At 35.7% G+C, this 19624-nt stretch overlaps 1 protein-coding gene across 2 annotated transcripts; it reads right to left on the bottom strand.

Annotated features, from left to right (window-relative positions):
- Positions 1–9385: 9385 nt before the first annotated feature.
- On the bottom strand, positions 9386–15096 carry LOC125236337 (peptidoglycan-recognition protein LB-like). 2 transcript variants are annotated; one of them, XM_048143098.1, is made up of 5 exons: positions 15075–15096; positions 14309–14393; positions 13450–13651; positions 10906–11024; positions 9386–9803 (listed from the first exon to the last, which is right to left on the bottom strand). In XM_048143098.1, the coding sequence occupies exons 2-5, from the start codon at positions 14385–14387 to the stop codon at positions 9577–9579; spliced, it is 627 nt and encodes a 208-aa protein (XP_047999055.1). In that variant the 5' UTR covers positions 14388–14393; positions 15075–15096; the 3' UTR covers positions 9386–9576. The 2 variants fall into 2 exon arrangements, with proteins under 2 accessions (XP_047999055.1, XP_047999054.1); XM_048143097.1 differs by lacking the exon at positions 15075–15096 and having other exon boundaries at positions 14309–14531.
- Between the last annotated feature and the right edge of the window lie 4528 nt (positions 15097–19624).

Raw genomic sequence — 19624 nt, 5'->3', positions numbered from 1 at the left:
AAACTGCAACGTTTGTACTAAGATTCTTAAGTCTGACTAAGATTCTTGAACCTTCAGGCCCGTCTGTAGTGTATGCTAAGCTTAAATAGCATACTGAACACTATCTCGTGTGTCTATTGCATTAGCGGCAAAGCCGTGGAAAGTATCTGTCACTTACGCTCGGTCTATGGTATGATGGCCGTGGGCTGGACGACGGAGAACGGAGTGAGGATACATGGTATGCGAGGGCATTGCCGAGCCAGTGTGGATTGTAGGAGTAAATTAAATAACTAGTTATTAAGCAATCACTACAAATATTAAAAAGTACCTACCTAAGTGAAAACCCCATAAAATAGATCCATTAATCTTATTTACTGAATTAAGTACTACTTATTGTGTTTAATTTGCTACGCGCATAATTTTCATGGTTTTATATTAAATCTTTATTATGCATGTTATAGAACATTTCTATTATCTTCACGGTCAAACGTGTTTGCAGAGATCATTTCTGCTTAATTACTTTGATAAAGATCTGTGACGTACATAGCACAATAGTCACATATCCAGTCAAATTAAATTGATAAAATAACACATAATGTATTTAACGCTAATAGATCATCACGATGCACATAATTCGCGACCGATATTTATAATACAATAAATATGATATATATGTGATGAGCGATTTATCAGCGTTAAATGCATTGTATGTTAATAAACCTTAATTAGGTATGTAATATTGTTATATAAGTACAATTTGAATTTAATATCAATGCAATCATAATTGCAACTTGCATGCATATATATAATTTGTTATAATACCTATTACAAAAATCTAAATAAGCCACATGTTCAAGTACGGTTAAGTCATATTATATGTACATAATTTTTAAGAAAAAAAAACCGCCGCTTTTGGGGTTCTGGTGAAAGGTACTTCCGAATGTTTGATTATGTAGAAATGTGTAGGTATTTTTTAAAACTGCTTTTAATGTAAAACTTTGATTATTTGTTGGAAACAAATGGATATACGTATACCGTTAAGGTTTGAAGAGTTTCCTCAATTCCTCATGAATCCGATATCCGATTATAAGAAATCGAGTTTGACAAAATTTGAAATCTCAATATGTAAGCATAACAAAGAGAACAAATCTCCCAACAAATAAATGTGGCTGTTCTGAACTTCAATGCATGCTGTTTCTATAAAAATACGAAAGTCAGATAAGTGCACCGTTCAGATTTGAGGAGTTCCGTTCTGATCATCATCATTTCACTGTTCTGGACGTAAGTACATGCTGTTCTTATAAAAATACCAAAGTCACTGTAAGTGTGCCGTTCAGATTTGAAGAGTTCCGTTCTGACCATCATCAGCAGTTTCACTGCACCAAATGTCACTGTTACGTACGTAAATGCATGTTGTTCTTATAAAAACATAAAAATCACCACATGTATGCCTTTCAGATTTGAGGAGTTCCCTCGATTTCTCCAGGATCCCATCATCAGAACTGAGTTCTCATAAAAATGGGACCAATCTGTATGCCTATACATACTGAATTAAAAAATAATATTTTCAAAATTGGTCCAGTAACGACGGAGATATCGTGGAACAATCATAAAAAATAAATAAAAAACATACAGACGAATTGAGAACTACCTTGCTTGAGATTTGGGGCGGCAATTAAAAAGGGTTTTTGAGCATTTATTTTTTTTTGCCACTTTTATGAAGTGTGATATTTTTGAAAAAAAATGTGCTATTTCTACTCAGAATTACTAGCCTTTTCAATCCTAGTAGTTAAAAAAATTGTCCCATACGATTTTTAGGGTTCCGTACCTCAAAGAGGAAAACGGAACCCTTATAGGATCACTCGCGTGTCTGTCTGTCCCTCTGTCACAGCCGATTTCTCCGAAACTACTGCACCGATTTACTTGAAATTTGGCACACGTATGTAAACCTGTGGCCCAAAGATGGACATGTAATTTAATTAAATGAAATTTAATCACAGGGGTCACTTTTGGGGGGTAAAATTGAAAATTAAAAATCAAAGTTATTAAAACTATATTGTGTTACATATCAAATGAAAGAGCATTTTATCAGCATCTGAAATATATTTTTTTTATATTTTTTGTTTTGGTAATTTAGAAGTAATTTAAGAAAATAAGCAAAAAATTACCATTCCCCCCCCCTTATCTCCGAAACTACTTAGCGTAAAATTTTCAAAAAAATACACGAGATAGCCCTCTCCCTGTAGATTACAGGAAAACCTATTAGAAATCTACAGTCAAGCGTAAGTCGGACTTAAGAGAAAAAACTCAGATTACGAATTTCACTCACTGCCGCTGCAAGTAGTTACTAAACGTCTTAAAATTGTGTAAGCGAGTTGGACAGGTATAAAGAAATTCATTTCTGTCTTTTTCTTTTTAGAACTTGTTCAATTTTTTTTCATTTGTACAAAATGACTTAAGTTCCTACTAAAAAGGAGGCGCTTAAGACCGTTTATAAATTGACTGAGCAAAATTTTATTCAAATCGGTCCAAAAAAGGTGTCTGTTGACGAAAACATAGAATTTGTGCCACCGAAAGCCCAAATCTGAAGTCCATTTTGCTCTATCTCTTATCGTTTCCGAGATATATACGTAAAGTCTTGAAAGTGCGAAACGTTAACTTTGCCATTATAGTCGTTCAGGCGCTCATGAGTTCTTTGTATGGAAAAGTCGAAAACCGACTCGCACTTGACCAATGTTCATAGAACGTTGTGGTTTTTTTTTATTAGCATAAATGACTTAAGCGCCTTCAGAAGTGCAGGTGCTTAAGACCGTTTGTAAGTTAAAGTTAACTGTGATGGCTCAACGAAGAAAGAAGATTTCAATATCCTACTTATACATATTTTATTAATTTAACTATACAGTTTTTATTACTCAAGCCAAGCGTTACGTTAGCTATTGCTATTGAAAGGAAAACTTGTGTATAAAGCTTGAAACAAATTATGGGACGCGTCTGACGACCGCGACTGATAAGCCGATGGCTTGCGTGGGCGACGGTCACGCGACGGCGATGCGACGCATACGAAATCAAACCTTATCGATATGGACCGTCGCCCACGCAAGACACGGCGTAAGTGTGCACGCCAATTGCTTGCATTGGAAATTGAACTTTAATTACTAAGAAATAACGTTGTTTTTGTAAAAAAATGAAAGTAGTTTTTACTACATTGCGAAGTTTTCGTTTGTCAACTAGACGCACACATTTGCAACTAAGCGATCGGACTGTGGGTGACAGTGTATCTAACTATCTACTCTAGCCTCGTGGCGCGGAATGTACTTTCTAAAGTACATAATGGTTTCAATGGAATTTTAACTCTCATGTAAACAAATAAAATATAATTTCTTTTGTTTCTAAAATTTTTCGAATAACTGAAATTGAATTCAATCTCAAGTACAATAAGAATCAAAATTCCCTAGCAAAAATTTTGTATGGTGGGCGCCACGAGGCTAGGGAAGTTTAAATCGATGTTATCGCATCGATCTACTGAGGGGGGCGGTGCCTACAGCAGTTGTAGTTGTATGCATACCTAGCTCACGCACACAGACGCGTCCACTGGCGCCGCGCCGGTGTCCGCGTGCGCTCTCTGCAATGTCTCTGCAATATATGCAGAAACCACATGTTGGTCTGTGGCAGAAACTCAATAGACATTTTTAGGGTTTTTAAAATAACTAGGTACTTATTTAGTACGTGAAGTAACATGGTAAATTAAAAATTATCATTAGATACTTATTTGCGGAGGTGTAAACAATTTCCTTCGTTTTGCCATATATCAATAATTACTTATCTATATTAAATTCATTAATCCGTATACATTACATTTTAACAATTAAGTGTATTAATTATACTCATAGCTGGGCACCGTTAATCAAATAGTTAACTTCGATAATCGCTAATCCGTTACTATAAAAGTTAACTTCGTTAATCGTTAAAGTGATACATTTCAACAAATTTAACGGAAGTTAAAGTTAATCGATAATCCGTTAATCATGATAAAAAATAATTTTACTGTAGCTAGTTGCATCAGTTATCAACTATTAATTTTTTGGGTAAGTTTATTATGTTACTGTAAAAGACCGAAGTTCGCCAAAATCTCTTGAAAAATCCCAGCTGCCAATTGGTAATAGCGAAATGTTAATAAATATTGTTCTCTTTGGACTTACACCGACGTTGGTTCGGTAAATCCTAAATACAACAATAGATAATGTATTTACTAAATAATATTTATTTAGTAATTTCCCGCTAGAAACTTGCGTTATACTATTCTGTATACTTTTTCAGCTACCATAACCAAATTTGGATTAGATTAAAAAAACCTTTAAGTAAAACTTAGAACCTTTCAGATTGTTTTACTCACCCTTTCTGATGTTTACCATACTTACTTACCCCGTTATTCATAAACGTACACTAAAGTTATCAAGCCGATAAATTTCGTTTGTCCCTTTCCGACGTATTGGTGTGATAGAAAGGGACAAACGAACTTTATCGGCTGGATACTTTAGTGTACGTTTATGAATAAGGGTGTTGAAATTTATAGCTACGAAATTTTACATAAAACACCTACTTTAAAATAAAATAAAAATGTTGAATTTGGTTAACATTATAAAAGACCTCACGCAAGCTGTGCTAATTAGTTCGCGAATTCGTCGAGAGGTGGCGCTAAACACAATTATGCTCATTAGAGAACCTATACTTCTAGCCTAGCCCAGTCTTTAGAATTATGTGAGTAACGTAAAAGTTTTGTAGGTACGGAACCCTCGGTGGGCGAGTCCGACTCGCACTTGGCCGGTTTTTTCTTATTTATTGTTACCATTTTCCGTACATCTTGTATGGGGTAACAAAAGAGGAAAGTAACAAAAATATATGGAAATTCTGGGACACTTTTTTCTCCCAGTGAGATTGAAAGTACTCGTGATTCTGAGTACAATTGACCTAAAATTCCGTAAAACAATAAAAAAAAATATTGGCAAAAAAAAAAGAAATTCTCTTTTGGGGTCCAACTGTTGAGTCACTGACAGAAAAAGCTGTCCCACCCCTGCTTCCCTGTATTATTCCTCAAATTACGATATTGCTATTGATATAGATCGATCATTACGCTCGCATTTTCTTCCTTACTTCTGCATATACTGTTCGTGCGTAGCTACTACTTACGACCATTATGGGGTAAATTACAAAAGTCATGGTTAAAGCTAAGAACAGTTATACGCATTAGGGGAATAACTAAATCAATGACGGTTTATTTCCAGTCTTTAATTACTTTGTTTCCTGGTAACAAATTAACTATTCGCTTCCTTTTATTACCTGAAGTGTGTCATACTTTAATTTCACTGAGGTCATAAATACATAGATCGCAGGGACTTACAATGTGTGTGATACTTATTACTTTATTACTACCTAGTGTACTACTTATCACTACCTAGTGCATTATAAAAAAATGTCGCGTCCCGCTGTCTGTACCTATGCATGCTTAGATCTTAAAAATTACGCAACTGATTTTGATGCGATGTTTTTAATAGATTGAGGAGGGAATGAATAAAGAAAAATTAAAACTTTAAAGGCACATATTTTATTAATAAGTAGTAATGATAAGAGCTAAACTTACTAAGAATAAACAATACCTATATCCATAGTCATATCGCTTAAAACAAATTTAACTTAAGTTTTGTACTGTTATTAATACAGTAACCCCCTTATTCATAAACGTACTCTAAAGTTATCAAGCCGATAAAGTTCGTTTGTCCCTTTCTGACGTATCAGTGTGATAGAAAAGGACAAACGAACTTTATCGGCTTGATAACTTTAAAGTACGTTTATGAATAAGGGGGTAAAACGGCAGTCAAGACAGATCGGCAGGCGGTCAGTTTAATAAAATAAATATAGCACAACAATTTGAACGTTTTGAACTTGATAGGTTCAGTAGTTTTTGAGAAAAATACGGAAAACTACGGAACCCTACACTGAGCGTGGCCTGACACGCTCTTGGCCGGTTTTTAGGGTTCCGTACCTCAAAGAGGAAAAACGGAACCCTTATAGGATCACTCGCGTGTCTGTCTGTCCCTCTGTCACAGCCGATTTCTCCGAAACTACTGGACCGATTTACTTGAAATTTGGCACACGTATGTAAACCTGTGGCCCAAATACGGACATGTAATTTAATTTAATGAAATTTAGTTACAGGGGTCACTTTTGGGGGGTAAAATTGAAAATTAAAAATCAAAGTTATTAAAACTATATTGTGTTACATATCAAATGAAAGAGCATTTTATCAGCATCTGAAATATATTTTTTTTATATTTTTTGTTTTGGTAATTTAGAAGTAATTTAAGAAAATAAGCAAAAAATGACCATTCCCCCCCCTTATCTCCGAAACTACTTAGCGTAAAATTTTCAAAAAAATACACGAGATAGCCCTCTCCCTGTAGATTACAGGAAAACCTATTAGAAATCTACAGTCAAGCGTAAGTCGGACTTAAGAGAAAAAACTTAGATTACGAATTTCACTCACTGCCGCTGCAAGTAGTTACTAAACGTCTTAAAATTGTGTAAGCGAGTTGGACAGGTATAAAGAAATTCATTTCTGTCTTTTTCCTTTTAGAACTTGTTCAAATTTTTTTTCATTTGTACAAAATGACTTAAGTTCCTACTAAAAAGGAGGCGCTTAAGACTGTTTATAAATTGACTGAGCAAAATTTTATTCAAATCGGTCCAAAAAAAGGTGTCTGTTGACGAAAACATAGAATTTGTGCCACCGAAAGCCCAAATCTGAAGTCCATTTTGCTCTATCTCTTATCGTTTCCGAGATATATACGTAAAGTCTTGAAAGTGCGAAACGTTAACTTTGCCATCATAGTCGTTCAGGCGCTCATGAGTTCTTTGTATGGAAAAGTCGAAAACCGACTCGCACTTGACCAATGTTCATAGAACGTTGTGGTTTTTTTTTATTAGCAAAAATGACTTAAGCGCCTTCAGAAGTGCAGGTGCTTAAGACCGTTTGTAAGTTAAAGTTAGCTGTGATGGCTCAACGAAGAAAGAAGATTTCAATATCCTACTTATACATATTTCATTAATTTAACTATACAGTTTTTATTACTCAAGCGTTACGTTAGCTATTGCTATTGAAAGGAAAACTTGTGTATAAAGCTTGAAACAAATTATGGGACGCGTCTGACGGACGCGGCTGACGACCGCGACTGATAAGCCGATGGCTTGCGTGGGCGACGGTCGCGCGATGGTCGCGCGACGGCGATGCGACGCATACGAAATCAAACCATATCGATATGGAAGTAGACGATGCGATGAGACGTGAAGGTGACGGTCGCGCGACCGTCGCCCACGCGAGATACGGCGTAAGTGTGCACAGTCTTAAAACATTCAGCGCCTCAGATTGCGGTAGGACACCATCCGATTCATCCGAACGCTCAAGGCCACGTCCACGGTTTATGTCCAATAGTTTGCACAATTCAGTGTCATATTCATTATCTAGATCGCGGCAGTGGACGGCGTTCGTCGCGTTTTTAGGTGATTATCTGATTATCGATGGACTATCGCATCGTTCTAAACTACCGCGCAGCAGCGCGAACTGAATTAAACTTATGTTGGTTGCAATAAGACGTAGATTTGTTTAAAAATATGCACACTTGCCACCTGCGGTAATAAAATTTTATGGCTTGCGCGATGATCACATTTATTAATGTCATAACCGCCAATTACTTGCATTTGAAATTGAACTTTAATTTCTAAGAAATAACGTTGTTTTTGTAAAAAAATGAAAGTAGTTTTTACTACATTGCGAAGTTTTCGTTTGTCAACTAGACGCACACATTTGCAACTAAGCGATCAGGTGACAGTGTATCTAGCCTCGTGGCGCCGAATGTACTTTCTAAAGTACATAAAGGTTTCAATGGAATTTTAACTCTCATAAACAAATAAAATATAATTTCTATTGTTTATAAAATTTTTCGAATAACTGAAATTGAATTCAATCTCAAGTACAATAAGAATCAAAATTCCCTAGCAAAAATTTTGTATGGTGGGCGCCACGAGGCTCGGGAAGTTTTTAAATTGATGTTATCGCATCGATCTACTGAGGGGGGCGGTGCCTACAGTAGTTGTATGCATGCATACCTAGCTCACGCACACAGACGCGTCCACTGGCGCCGCGCCGGTGTCTGCGTGCGCTCTCTGCAATGTCTCTGCAAATTCTATGCACAGCGCAGAATATGCAGAAACCACATGGTGGTCTGTGGCAGAAACTCAATAGACATTTTTACGTGAAGTAACATGGTAAATTAAAAATTATCATTAGATACTTGTTTGCGGAGGTGTAAACAAATTCCTTCGTTTTGCCATATATCAATAATTACCTATCTATATTAAATTAATTAATCCGTATACATTACATTTTTACAATTAAGTGTATGAATTATACTTTTTATCGTACGGTCAGCTACATAAATATCTATACACCTGTATTCATTCAATTTTGAACCTTCTTCTTCAGTAATAAGTTTCGATATATAATGTATTTACTAAATAATATTTTTAAATTTAAAAGTGGAAAATGTCTGCTTTGGGTGAGACTTGAACTCACGGCCTCTGAATCGATACTCCAGCGCAGACGTTTCTGCTAATCAGAAGTTAAAATTTAAATAATATTTATTTAGTAATTTCCCGCTAGAAACTTGCGTTAATTCTGTATACTTTTTCAGCTACCGTAACCAAATTTGGATTAGATTAAAAAAACCTTTAAGTAAAACTTAGAACCTTTCAGATTGTTTTACTCACCCTTTCTGATGTTTACCATACTTTATACTTACTTACCTCGTTATTCATAAACGTACACTAAAGTTATCAAGCCGATAAATTTCGTTTGTCCCTTTCCGACGTATTGGTGTGATAGAATTAGAAAGGGACAAACGAACTTTATCGGCTGGATACTTTAGTGTATGAATAAGGGTGTTAAAATTTATAGCTACGAAATTTTACATAAAACACCTACTTTAAAATAAAATAAAAAATGTTGAATTTGGTTAACATTATAAAAGACCTCACGCAAGCTGTGCTAATTAGTTCGCGAATTCGTTGAGAGGTGGCGCTAAACACAATTATGCTCATTAGAGAACCTATACTTCTAGCCTAGCCCAGTCTTTAGACTTATGTGAGTAACGTAAAAGTACCTAATAGTTTTGTAGGTACGGAACCCTCGGTGGGCGAGTCCGACTCGCACTTGGCCGGTTTTTTGATAATATTAATATTTTCGGAAATAATCGCTCCTAAAGGAAAAAAAAGTGCGTCCCCCCCTGACTTTTGAACCATATGTTTAAAAATATGAAAAAATCACAAAAGTAGAACTTTATAAAGACTTTCTAGGAAAATTGTTTTGAACCTGATAGGTTCAGTAGTTTTTGAGAAAAATACGGAAAACTACGGAACCCTACACCAGAGCGTGGCCTGACACGCTCTTGGCCGGTTTTTTTTTATTCATGCGGTAAGGAGTTATAAACTTGACTAACACTGAAGACTAGTTGTTATTTGTTATAAACACAATTCATCACCCTCGTCTTACAAATTGGAAGTAGAATTTGTCGTCGCTGGCTTAAACTCCACATGGCCGGGCCAGTAGTGGTCCCACGTAGCTATGTGGGCGAGCAGCGCTCCCCCTGGGCACTCCGTCGACATGACTTGGCTGTGCCCTATTAGGCGGTACTGAGGGCTTATGACGCCGTCTTTGAGTCCTTTGGCTATGAGGGCTTTTGTCGTGGCCAGCTGCGTGGGTGGCGGGAGGTTTACTGCAGAGAAAAATGAGAAGTTAATTTCCTCAACTTAATTGAGTTCTTGATCCTATTGTTGTCGCTTATATTTTTTTTATGATCATATTATAGTTAAAGAAACCCTATATTTACTAAAAATGTGACATTGGTCCTTGGCAAAAATGCCAGGATAACGCAATGACGATGATGCCTACAGGTTGTCAATCCAAGACCAAGAAAAATCCCGTAAATGAAAAGATCTGACAAAAAATTGTCCAAAACATCTGCAATTTCTTCAATCTGTATTGTGTTTGCGGTGACAGTGGTAATGCGAATATTAAGACGATACAGTAGCGAAAACGCTAACGGCCCAGCCACGACATTGACTAAGCGCGACAGCGGTGAGCGGCAGCCATACGTGCGAATGAAAAGTCCTATCGCTGTGTCTCGCTCCAATTTATGGCCGCCGCTCACCGCTGTCGCGCTTAGACCATTGTCGTGGCTGAGCCGTAAAATGGAAAAAGGGGCTCCCCTTTCAATTTGGGAATTTTAGTTAAATATACTAATGTACGTAGTTAAATATACTAACTAGATTGGTCGCAAAAAAAATATCCATTCAGAACAACTCAGTTATAGATATTGCGAAAAAAATCTTTGAAATCGAGGTTCCGCTCTCGACTGTTTCCTCCTTCAAAACTTAATCAATCGTAACGAAATTTGAGGATCAGAATAACAATGAAATAATCTATGTCAGACCGTTAAGTTTTTTTTGGCTAATTCTTACCAATTTTGAATACCACACCTTTTTTTGCGCCATAATCAATAAGGCCGTTTTTGAAAATTTTTGATGGGCTCTAAGCGTCTTTAAAAATAAAAATATCAAAAAAATCAAAACGATCCGACACAGATAAAAATAATAATAACCTGTGTTGAAAAAATCATTGCTCTATCTTCAAAAACCAGGGAGGAGATAGTCGAGAGCGCTTGTATGGAGAATTGACCCCTCCTGTATCGTCTTAAGCATTAGATACATATGTAACTATATATGTAGTTACGTTGCTAATTATTTCTTGTATTAGGCGTTAAGGCGTTTCTTGAACCAAATTAAGAGTTAATTGCAAAGTATATATCCGAAGCTCACCTCGCCAATCGCCGATGAGAACGATTCCAAGGCTATGGCTATTGGCCCTGCCGGCGTGGATGCCCATGGTGTCCCAGCCTCTGCCTTCGTAAGCACCTCCATCACTCCCAACTGCAAAGCTGAAATCAATTTATTCATAAATATTACTTTACTTAAGGTACCTACAGCGTGGCAAATCTCGACTGGGAGGCAATTGTAACTAATCCATTTTTTGCATTATTACACTATGATGTTGAGTTCTACGGTTGACACTCTATTTAATAATGCAAATATGGAAAAATGGACCAGTTACATTTGCCCCCCAGTCGAGATTTGCCCCGCTGTACCTTATATGTTAATCCATGTTTACTCTAGTTCGGAATGTTAGAAACTGTTGTATAGTATAGAGAATATTATTTAAGGTATGTATTACAAAGAAATATATTAGTTTTAGGCAAGTCTTCCTTAGTCCAATGATTGATAGGAGAATATTACTCTTCGTCATGTCTTAGTAATAGGTTACGTTACTTATTATCGTGTCGTAAATTATATGTTAGATACTTGAACATGTCAAACCTAACCTTTTACAAATTGGTAAACATCAATTATTATGATTACCATCATCCTACATACATACCTATGTATATATGTATTACAAATATTTAATATGCTTATCAGAGCATATAGAACTGTTCTACATATACGTATATGTACACAGGTAGTACCTAATATAAAAACTACAACTTGAGGATTTTTCTTACATTAAGATAATTATTTACTGTACACTCGCGCTACTATGTAATTTAAACAATACGAGTATACCTATTTATTACAGTTGCTATGCATGGTTTATGTATGAAATCAGATTTATTTTTGGACAGAGACCTAAGTATTAATATAGGTAAATTAAATACTACATACATACATACATACATATAATCACGCCTGTATCCTGTAATTTTCAAAAAGAGTCCATATTACCGATGTGTACAAATTTATAATAAAATACCGCAAAATATTTTAAATTTAAATAATAGCACCCGTTTTAAAAATACAATAATGAAAATATTAATACAGAAATGTTATTACTCAGTTGACGAATTTTATAGTGACAATGAATTTGAAATCACATTTAATAATTAATTTACAGTATTTTATTGTTAGTATTATTTGCTTGTTTTGTATTATATAATTTTTGTAATAATTATTATCAAATTGAATTTTATATTAGGATTTTATTTTGGGATTTTTGACATATCAGTTTTATATACCTTATTACTTTTCAAATTACTACAAATGTTTAAATTATGATAATGTTTTTTAAGCATTACTATTGTGTACATACAACCTTGCTTTGCCCTAACAGGGCCCATGTGAAACAAGCTATTGACTGTAACACCTATAATTATTACCATGGTTGCAATAAAGGATTATGATTATGATTATGATCCCAGAAAGGGGTAGGCAGAGCACATGAACTAATGAGTTTCAGTGCCACTCTTGGCAAAAAGGGGTTGAAAGAAATCCAAATTGTGACATTGCAGTGACAGGTTGCCAGCCTCTCGCCTACGCCACAATTTAACCCATATCCCACAGTCGACTTCTACGACACCCACGGGAAGAAAGGAGGTGGTGAAATTCTTAACCCGTCACCACACGGGACAAATTAAATACTAATCAGCATTTAGGTACGCTTGCAATTACACGCTAACTAAAAAAAAAAAAAAAAAAAAAAAAAAAAAAAAATTACACGCTCTCTTGTCGATATCAGACGACCCTGATTAGAATGCATTTTATTTTCTAAAAGATTACGAAGCCGATAAGCGGGAAAAAACATAAAATAGTTGTTAACGTTTGCACTAGCATACAATCGACTAAGGTAATGGACAGGGTAAAACTGCAATTCAGAGGTCGCCAGAAACTAATTACTCTTAGTGATAATTTCCCGCTTCCGACTGTATAGCTGTTTACCTTAAACGCAGGAAAATTGTCACACTATAGTTGACTTTATATTGCGAGCAGTTAGGGATAAAGGTGACAAATGTTCAACTATTTTGTTGAAATGTGCTTCTATCAGCATATTGTTACATTGAAGTAAAGGCCACAATGTATATTACACGGATGCTAAACTATGAGGTTAAAATAGATACCTACTTAGTGCACTTCAGTTCAGTATTCCATACGGGCGAATATCTTAATAATGATTAGTATCGGACCTTAAGGAGCCTAAATACATGTTTTTTTTAATAGACGAGATTTTTTTTTCATACAAAATAATTCAGCAAGCAATGTATTATGTCCACATCAATTAGCGTACCTACCTAATCGTCATTACGGCATGACGTTTATGTCATGTCAAATTAAGTTAGACGGCGTACATTGCCGCTTGGTCAGATTGCGGAGTATTGTTCAGTAGTGTTACAGGCACCAGGGATGTATGTGTGATGGATTACCACGTAAGGCACCGGCGTGGAGTGGGGCTCGACGTCTGTAGCAGGGGCCATGTTGATTAAGGTTGTCCTTTCGACGGAGAAGCATAAGAGACTGGGTTTAAAGTAAACTCACTTGTATCCAATGTCGCCCCAGCCTAGGCTCTTGTGGTACTCTTGCATACCCCTCATGGAGGCGGAGCATTGTTCAGTAGTGTTACAGGCACCAGGGATGTATGTGTGATGGATGACCACGTATGGCACTGGCGTGGAGAGAGGCTCGACGTCCGTGGCTGGGGTCGCGAGCCAGTCCTCTCGCGTGTAGTATGGGTACGGTTCTAAAATCAGAAATTTTATTTAATTTGTTACACTAAGAATATGTAAAAATTGATAATGTCTAAAAAACGTCCTTAGACGTAAATAAATGTCTTAGGGGTACGTCTAGATACGGGGCTAGACTGTGTAGAAGATGATCATAGGGGATTTAGGAAGACAAGTATAGTAACTGGGAAAGGTTGAAAAATATCGCTAAAGAAACTGAATATTTTTTAAAGTTATATTTATATTGATGATTAAATATTTTTAATAATATTTGGGGTTACCCTTTTACAATGATCTAAAAATATTAAAGGCAGGTAATAGTTATTTGTTATACAAGGGGGCAAAGTTGTATTTTAACGCCGAGTGTGGAATTGAAAAACGAGCAAGTGAAAGGATCCTATAGTTGAACCACGAACGAAGCGAGTGGTTCGAGAATAGAATCCTGAACTTGCGAGTTTTTTAACACACGAGAAGTAAAATACATTTGCACCCGAGTGTAACACAAAACTTTTCCCCTCACTATAGCGAGGAAACTACAACGCAAAAAATGCGTTTATCACTGCTTCCAGTAGTTCCACAGGTGGTAAATCATCTGTATTACTAGATTCACCTACTTTTATCAATTTTACCATACATATTTTATAACACACTTCAAAATATAAGTATTTATTTACCATCATCAGTAAGAGGATGAGCATTCACATAACAAAACACAGTCAACAATAAACAGTAACTCGCGCCCGATATCGCCATGTTTATCTTAACACAGTAGGTATTAATATATTAATTATTTAACTATAGGTAATTCCACGGAGGTTGAAGTGAATGATACCACACACAGCTAAATGAAGATTAGTACTGATTGCAAAAAAATGAATGAATGAAATGAGTGAGTGAATGTAAAAAAACTATCAATATATTTTTGAAAAATATTATTATTTATTGATAGACTTATCATTAATGGTATTAAAAGCAGTAATGGTATTATCCGGTGAACTTTATAGCTCATATGAAATTTCACTTCCAAATAATTATTCAGCTATCGATATATTTTGTATCGGAAGGATGTCCCTATGTTAATTGACGTATTGCTACTGCGACTTCTATGTCTGCTAATAAGTACCTAATGAAAAAATAGGTAAACACCATTTTAACAGCTACGATGATAAAATAAGGCAATCTAATAAAATATCTTTGATTTCTACGATTAATATTACAATCATAATCTGACAATTAATTAATCACATACGAGATATTTTATTTTCTGCTTTGTTTGAAAATTATTCTATAGACGTAATTCTTAACAAAATAATAGAAACTTTTTGGTCTTTCTTGCAATTCACTGTTGAATCTGCAGTCGGTACACGGTAAGAACACTAATTTCAAAATCTCGTTGTCTTTACATGACAGTGTGCGTGGCCTCAACTGAGTTGAAACTACCTATACAAGTGATGGCCGATTGATTGCATGTCCAACTGAACTATAGACAGTTGCTTTGTGCATTTTATACTAAACTGCTGGATCAGGGTACTTTACCGGGGGCGCTTAAGTATCGGACTTTACTTTAAAAAGTGGACGATAACGGTAAATAAAGATCATTTATCGGTTGCAGCTTATATTATGGGTTGCAGTAAAACAAAAACGGGGTTCCGTTATTAATTTAAAAAAAATGTTGCGGACAAATACTTGCTTGCAGAAGAATCATTTAAATTGACAAACTTAATTTTTCTTTCACTGGCCTATTTTTTGGAAACTCAAAATACTAAATCGATATTTTTATATGAAATCGGGTTTGTATTGAAAGTTGTAACTAAACCTCCGCTCACCTTACTTATTTACTTACTTACTTGACTAATCAACAGTATAGCTAACCCCCCTTTAAATATATCCCGTAAATTTGGCCTTGTGATCATCTAGCGTCAATAAGTAGAACCCTCCGATGTGAACCGTGATAACCTAGATCCTTTAATGAGTATCAGCTGTATTTTTGACTAATTTTTAAAATTTTATTTATTTATATTTTAAAGAAGAATAAAGGTTATTGTAGCATAATAATATAGTGTTATAGAAGAGTATTTTATCAGATTTAGGCCTAGAAAGCTATATGTGAAAAATTTATGACGTAATGAAGAAATTTTTAGTATAGAAGTTAGTGAGTGAAACATACATGAAATAAATATTAAAAAATATTTTGGTAATCATCCACTACGCCCTATTAATAGTTCCAATGGGGCTCGGAGCTTGCGTTGTGGTATGGAACTCCTCATCTCAACCAAACTGCTCTGTTGAGTCCTATGCCAAACCAGAAGGGCTATCTATCTACTAACTAACCCCCCCTTTTATTTTGTTTCTTTTTCCCTAGCTAAACCCCCATTTTCCCCAATACTGCTAATAGACCATAACTTCTCGATCTTTCTAATGTTTTATCGAAACACCGAGCAGTTGCTAACTTTTATAAGAACTAAGTCTACTAACTTTTCTAAGCTTTTGACTTTCCATCAGTGGACGGCGCTCGCATGCCACTGGGCCCTATAACAAACCTATGCTTTTTATTCCAAAGTATAGTTTGTTTCCCTAACCAACTTGATAGAATTTACCTTGAAAAACTAATTAGCAACACCAAGTGTCCCGCAGTCACACCGAAAGATCAGAAATTGCTACCACAATTATTAATTTCACTCAAAAAAATTAAGTAATAAGAGATTTTATAAATTACCAGTTTTACCACATATTTGAAGATAGTAAACACCACATTTAAAGTCCATTTAAATAGTAGTAGTTAAATTATTTCTCCACAATACACGTTGACCAATTATAATTTAAGACCAATCATAATAGAACTCTACTTTCATAGAAATAGTGTGTGACTCTACCCTACTCCTATTGTTTTCCCTACTCTAACATATCTGAAACACAGACCCTCACTTACTTACCATAGATCTTGTGTTCAGAATATGTACAAGTGTATCCCTACTAGAACTGTACAGTTCAGCCAGCGAAGCTGAGATAGGCAACCTATAGGCTTGTGTTCTGATCCCCCCCTCTGCTCTTGCCCGCAGGCTAGGGTAGCAGAGAGTAGATCGCCCTATCCGTGTATATATTCAGTATTCTAGGACACACCAGTACCAGCCACATGGGAGATCCAGCTGCGATCAGTCTTTACTTAGATATGGATCGATCACAACCGAAATCTCCAGCGGCCATCGCCAGCATGAACCAGAACACCGAGTAAATAAATATATATATATATATATATATATATATATAGGACCCCAGCCTCAAATACTGCCGACTTCAGTGAGCAAGGATTACTCCTAATGTCTTTCGTCAATCGTGAAAGTCCTCACTTCCATCTAACAGTTGGACTCTTTGAGACCGGTGAGAAGATACGCTTTTGTTAGTATAAAAAAGCGTCCAAGCCCCCACAAAAAGGCCCCTTGGAACAAAAAGACCCCTAAACGCCTTATGTTTAACACCGCGAGGTATAAAGCGATTAGCCGGACAACAGTCTGTCACAAACAATGATCTGGCTTATAACTTTCACTAAATAACCCCTTAGAAAATTACTAAGTTCAATTTTACTGACCAACTAAACAAACGTATGAAGTTTCCTTTACGTGCTATAATCTAAGCTTAGTTTTGCAAGAATTTCTCCCTACAAAACCAAACACAGACTTATCTCCAAGCACCAGCCATACATCGACCCAGTCTTTGTATTGCTTGACGGCGCTCACGAAACAAAGCACAGAAAACTTCACTATACACATTAATTTAATTGTAACACTACACTATAAATAGAACACTAAAATAACCCCACAACTGATGGTAAAGCAATTCTACCACAGGTCTAAGTTCAACTGTACGACGATATTGTCCCCGCACAATCAAACAGAGACACAATTTCAAAGTTTACAATCACTTAGAATAATTTCCAAGTAAACACAAACAGAGAAACAATAGCAGAACAACTTCACTCACCAGTATCACACGAAAGCCAGGGACACTGTTAGTCTTGTGGATATTGTAAGAATGACGCGCGTCGGCTCGCTCCGACCCTTTTATAGATTCTATCTCCGACTTCCGACTTCCGACTTCTGACATTCGACTTCCGACTTCTGACATCCGACTTCCGACTTCTGACATCCGACTTCCGACTTCTGACTTCCGACTTCCGACAAGATGGCTACTCAATCGTGTGCTTTGTTTACTAAGTCTTATGCCCTATGCATTAGAGTTCACGATTAACACACGAATGTTTGCTTATCAACACGTGCCGAGTGCACGTGTTTTAGAGAGAGACAGAGCTATTGATATTGATACCTATGTAGTCCAATAGTGGAGCGATTCGCAAATATTTTTACGTAAATATTATTTTGTGGAACATTCTTATTTATTTTGTAAGTAATTTCGCAATGAAATATTTTATCTGTTACTAAATGTTACATTGAATGATATACTCAGGAAGCATAATAACCAATATTAGTCATTATTATTTCTTTGACTTGTAAATGAAACCCAGACATAATATCGGAACGTTACGCAGCTGACAACTGTCAGTGTCAGTATTCCGTCCATGTGAACGTAGTTTGTTGATAAATACGTTTTTCCAACCTGTTTTACATTAAATAATAGTGAATTTTATCAGTGATGACGTAACTGAACATGTGATTAACCATCAAAGATATTATTTGTTAAAATATTCAATGAAATCCCGAAGGAAATATGCACCAAAAAGTTGGTCAAGAAAAAGTTGATTCGCCGTAAGTTTTATATGTAATAACGAGTCTATTTCCTCGTCATAGACGCTTGTTCTGTTACAAAGTGAAAAAAAGAAAATACCTATATTCAATTCACTCAATGTAGTCTTTCTTCAAAAGAATAGGTACCTACTCTAACAAAACAGTAAGTATACAAACAAAACACTAGAAGAAATCAAAATATTTCATAAAATTTTAGTTTAGCCACACCGGTGAGCTTGATCGCTTATCTTCGGTGATATGATATCTAATATTTCCGTATATAAAATACTTGTTTACTAAAGGGATGAAAGGCACCCATCTCTGTCGCAGTTAAATTCACTAGATTGGTAATTTGGTAGCTATTGGGTCTCACAGAGTTCGAGCTTTTCTAGTCTTCTATTCCACCGAATTAAATACTCTACTTTTCAACTACTAGTACGAGGAAAGCGTGTATTAAAAAAACATTACTGTTTTAGCAAGATTTCGTATGACCTATTTTTGGTATGGATGGAGAATTCGCAAATTATCAGAATGGCAAGTGTACAATAAATCCATTTAACAGATTCGTCTTCGGTTAGTTCAATGTCCTAGATCGAAGACTGTCAATTTCTTCACACATTTCATCTCTTCTCATTTTTACGTTACCGGAACACCTAGGTACATTATTCAAATAAAAATAAAAAAAGATGAACGGTTATTGAAACGTAAATAATTTTGTGTACCTACGGGCTCAACGTTATGTACCTATGTAATTTGAGCATGTTGCTAGGTAAATATAGTATTTATTACATACATAGGTGTCATAGGTAATTGAAGGATTATGATTAGGTATGTAAAAAAACCTTTAGGTTTCAGTATTTTTACCTATCTATTCTTCATGAACATAAATAAATTGTTTTGTTTAACACCTTCGTTCCGGCATTTGACGCAACTCGATATTAACCATAATTCGTAAGGAGGAAAGGGCGAGCTCAATATAAATATTTTACCAACCAATGTCTTTAAATAATATAAAACAGCTTATTTCAAGCGAAAATTGACATGGTTAGAATTTTGCTGACCTCCACTCCACCCTATGCAATACCTGTCCTATGTATAATTATGTAGCCTATGTAGGTGATCCAATGTAGGTTTCAGCGCCTACAGTGTTTGTACAGGCAATTCTTATTTAACAAAGCACATTGGAATGCGCATTCTCCACTAGTTGAAATAAATCGAGAATCGTCGAATAGTTGTAATGATTAATTTTTT

The sequence above is a fragment of the Leguminivora glycinivorella genome, chromosome 19 (assembly GCF_023078275.1).
Source record: "Leguminivora glycinivorella isolate SPB_JAAS2020 chromosome 19, LegGlyc_1.1, whole genome shotgun sequence".
Classification (NCBI taxonomy): Eukaryota; Metazoa; Arthropoda; class Insecta; order Lepidoptera; family Tortricidae; genus Leguminivora; species Leguminivora glycinivorella.
This window is presented reverse-complemented; position numbering and strand designations above follow the sequence as displayed.

Bases quoted from the DNA above. Each gene is read 5' to 3' on its own strand.
- LOC125236337 (XM_048143098.1), bottom strand. From the start codon at position 14,387: ATGGCGATATCGGGCGCGAGTTACTGTTTATTGTTGACTGTGTTTTGT. The intron at 11,025-13,449 runs GTGAGTTTACTT...AATTGATTTCAG, and splicing joins TGGGGCGACATTGGATACAA to CTTTGCAGTTGGGAGTGATG. The intron at 9,804-10,905 runs GTGAGCTTCGGA...TTTTCTCTGCAG, and splicing joins TCTCATCGGCGATTGGCGAG to TAAACCTCCCGCCACCCACG.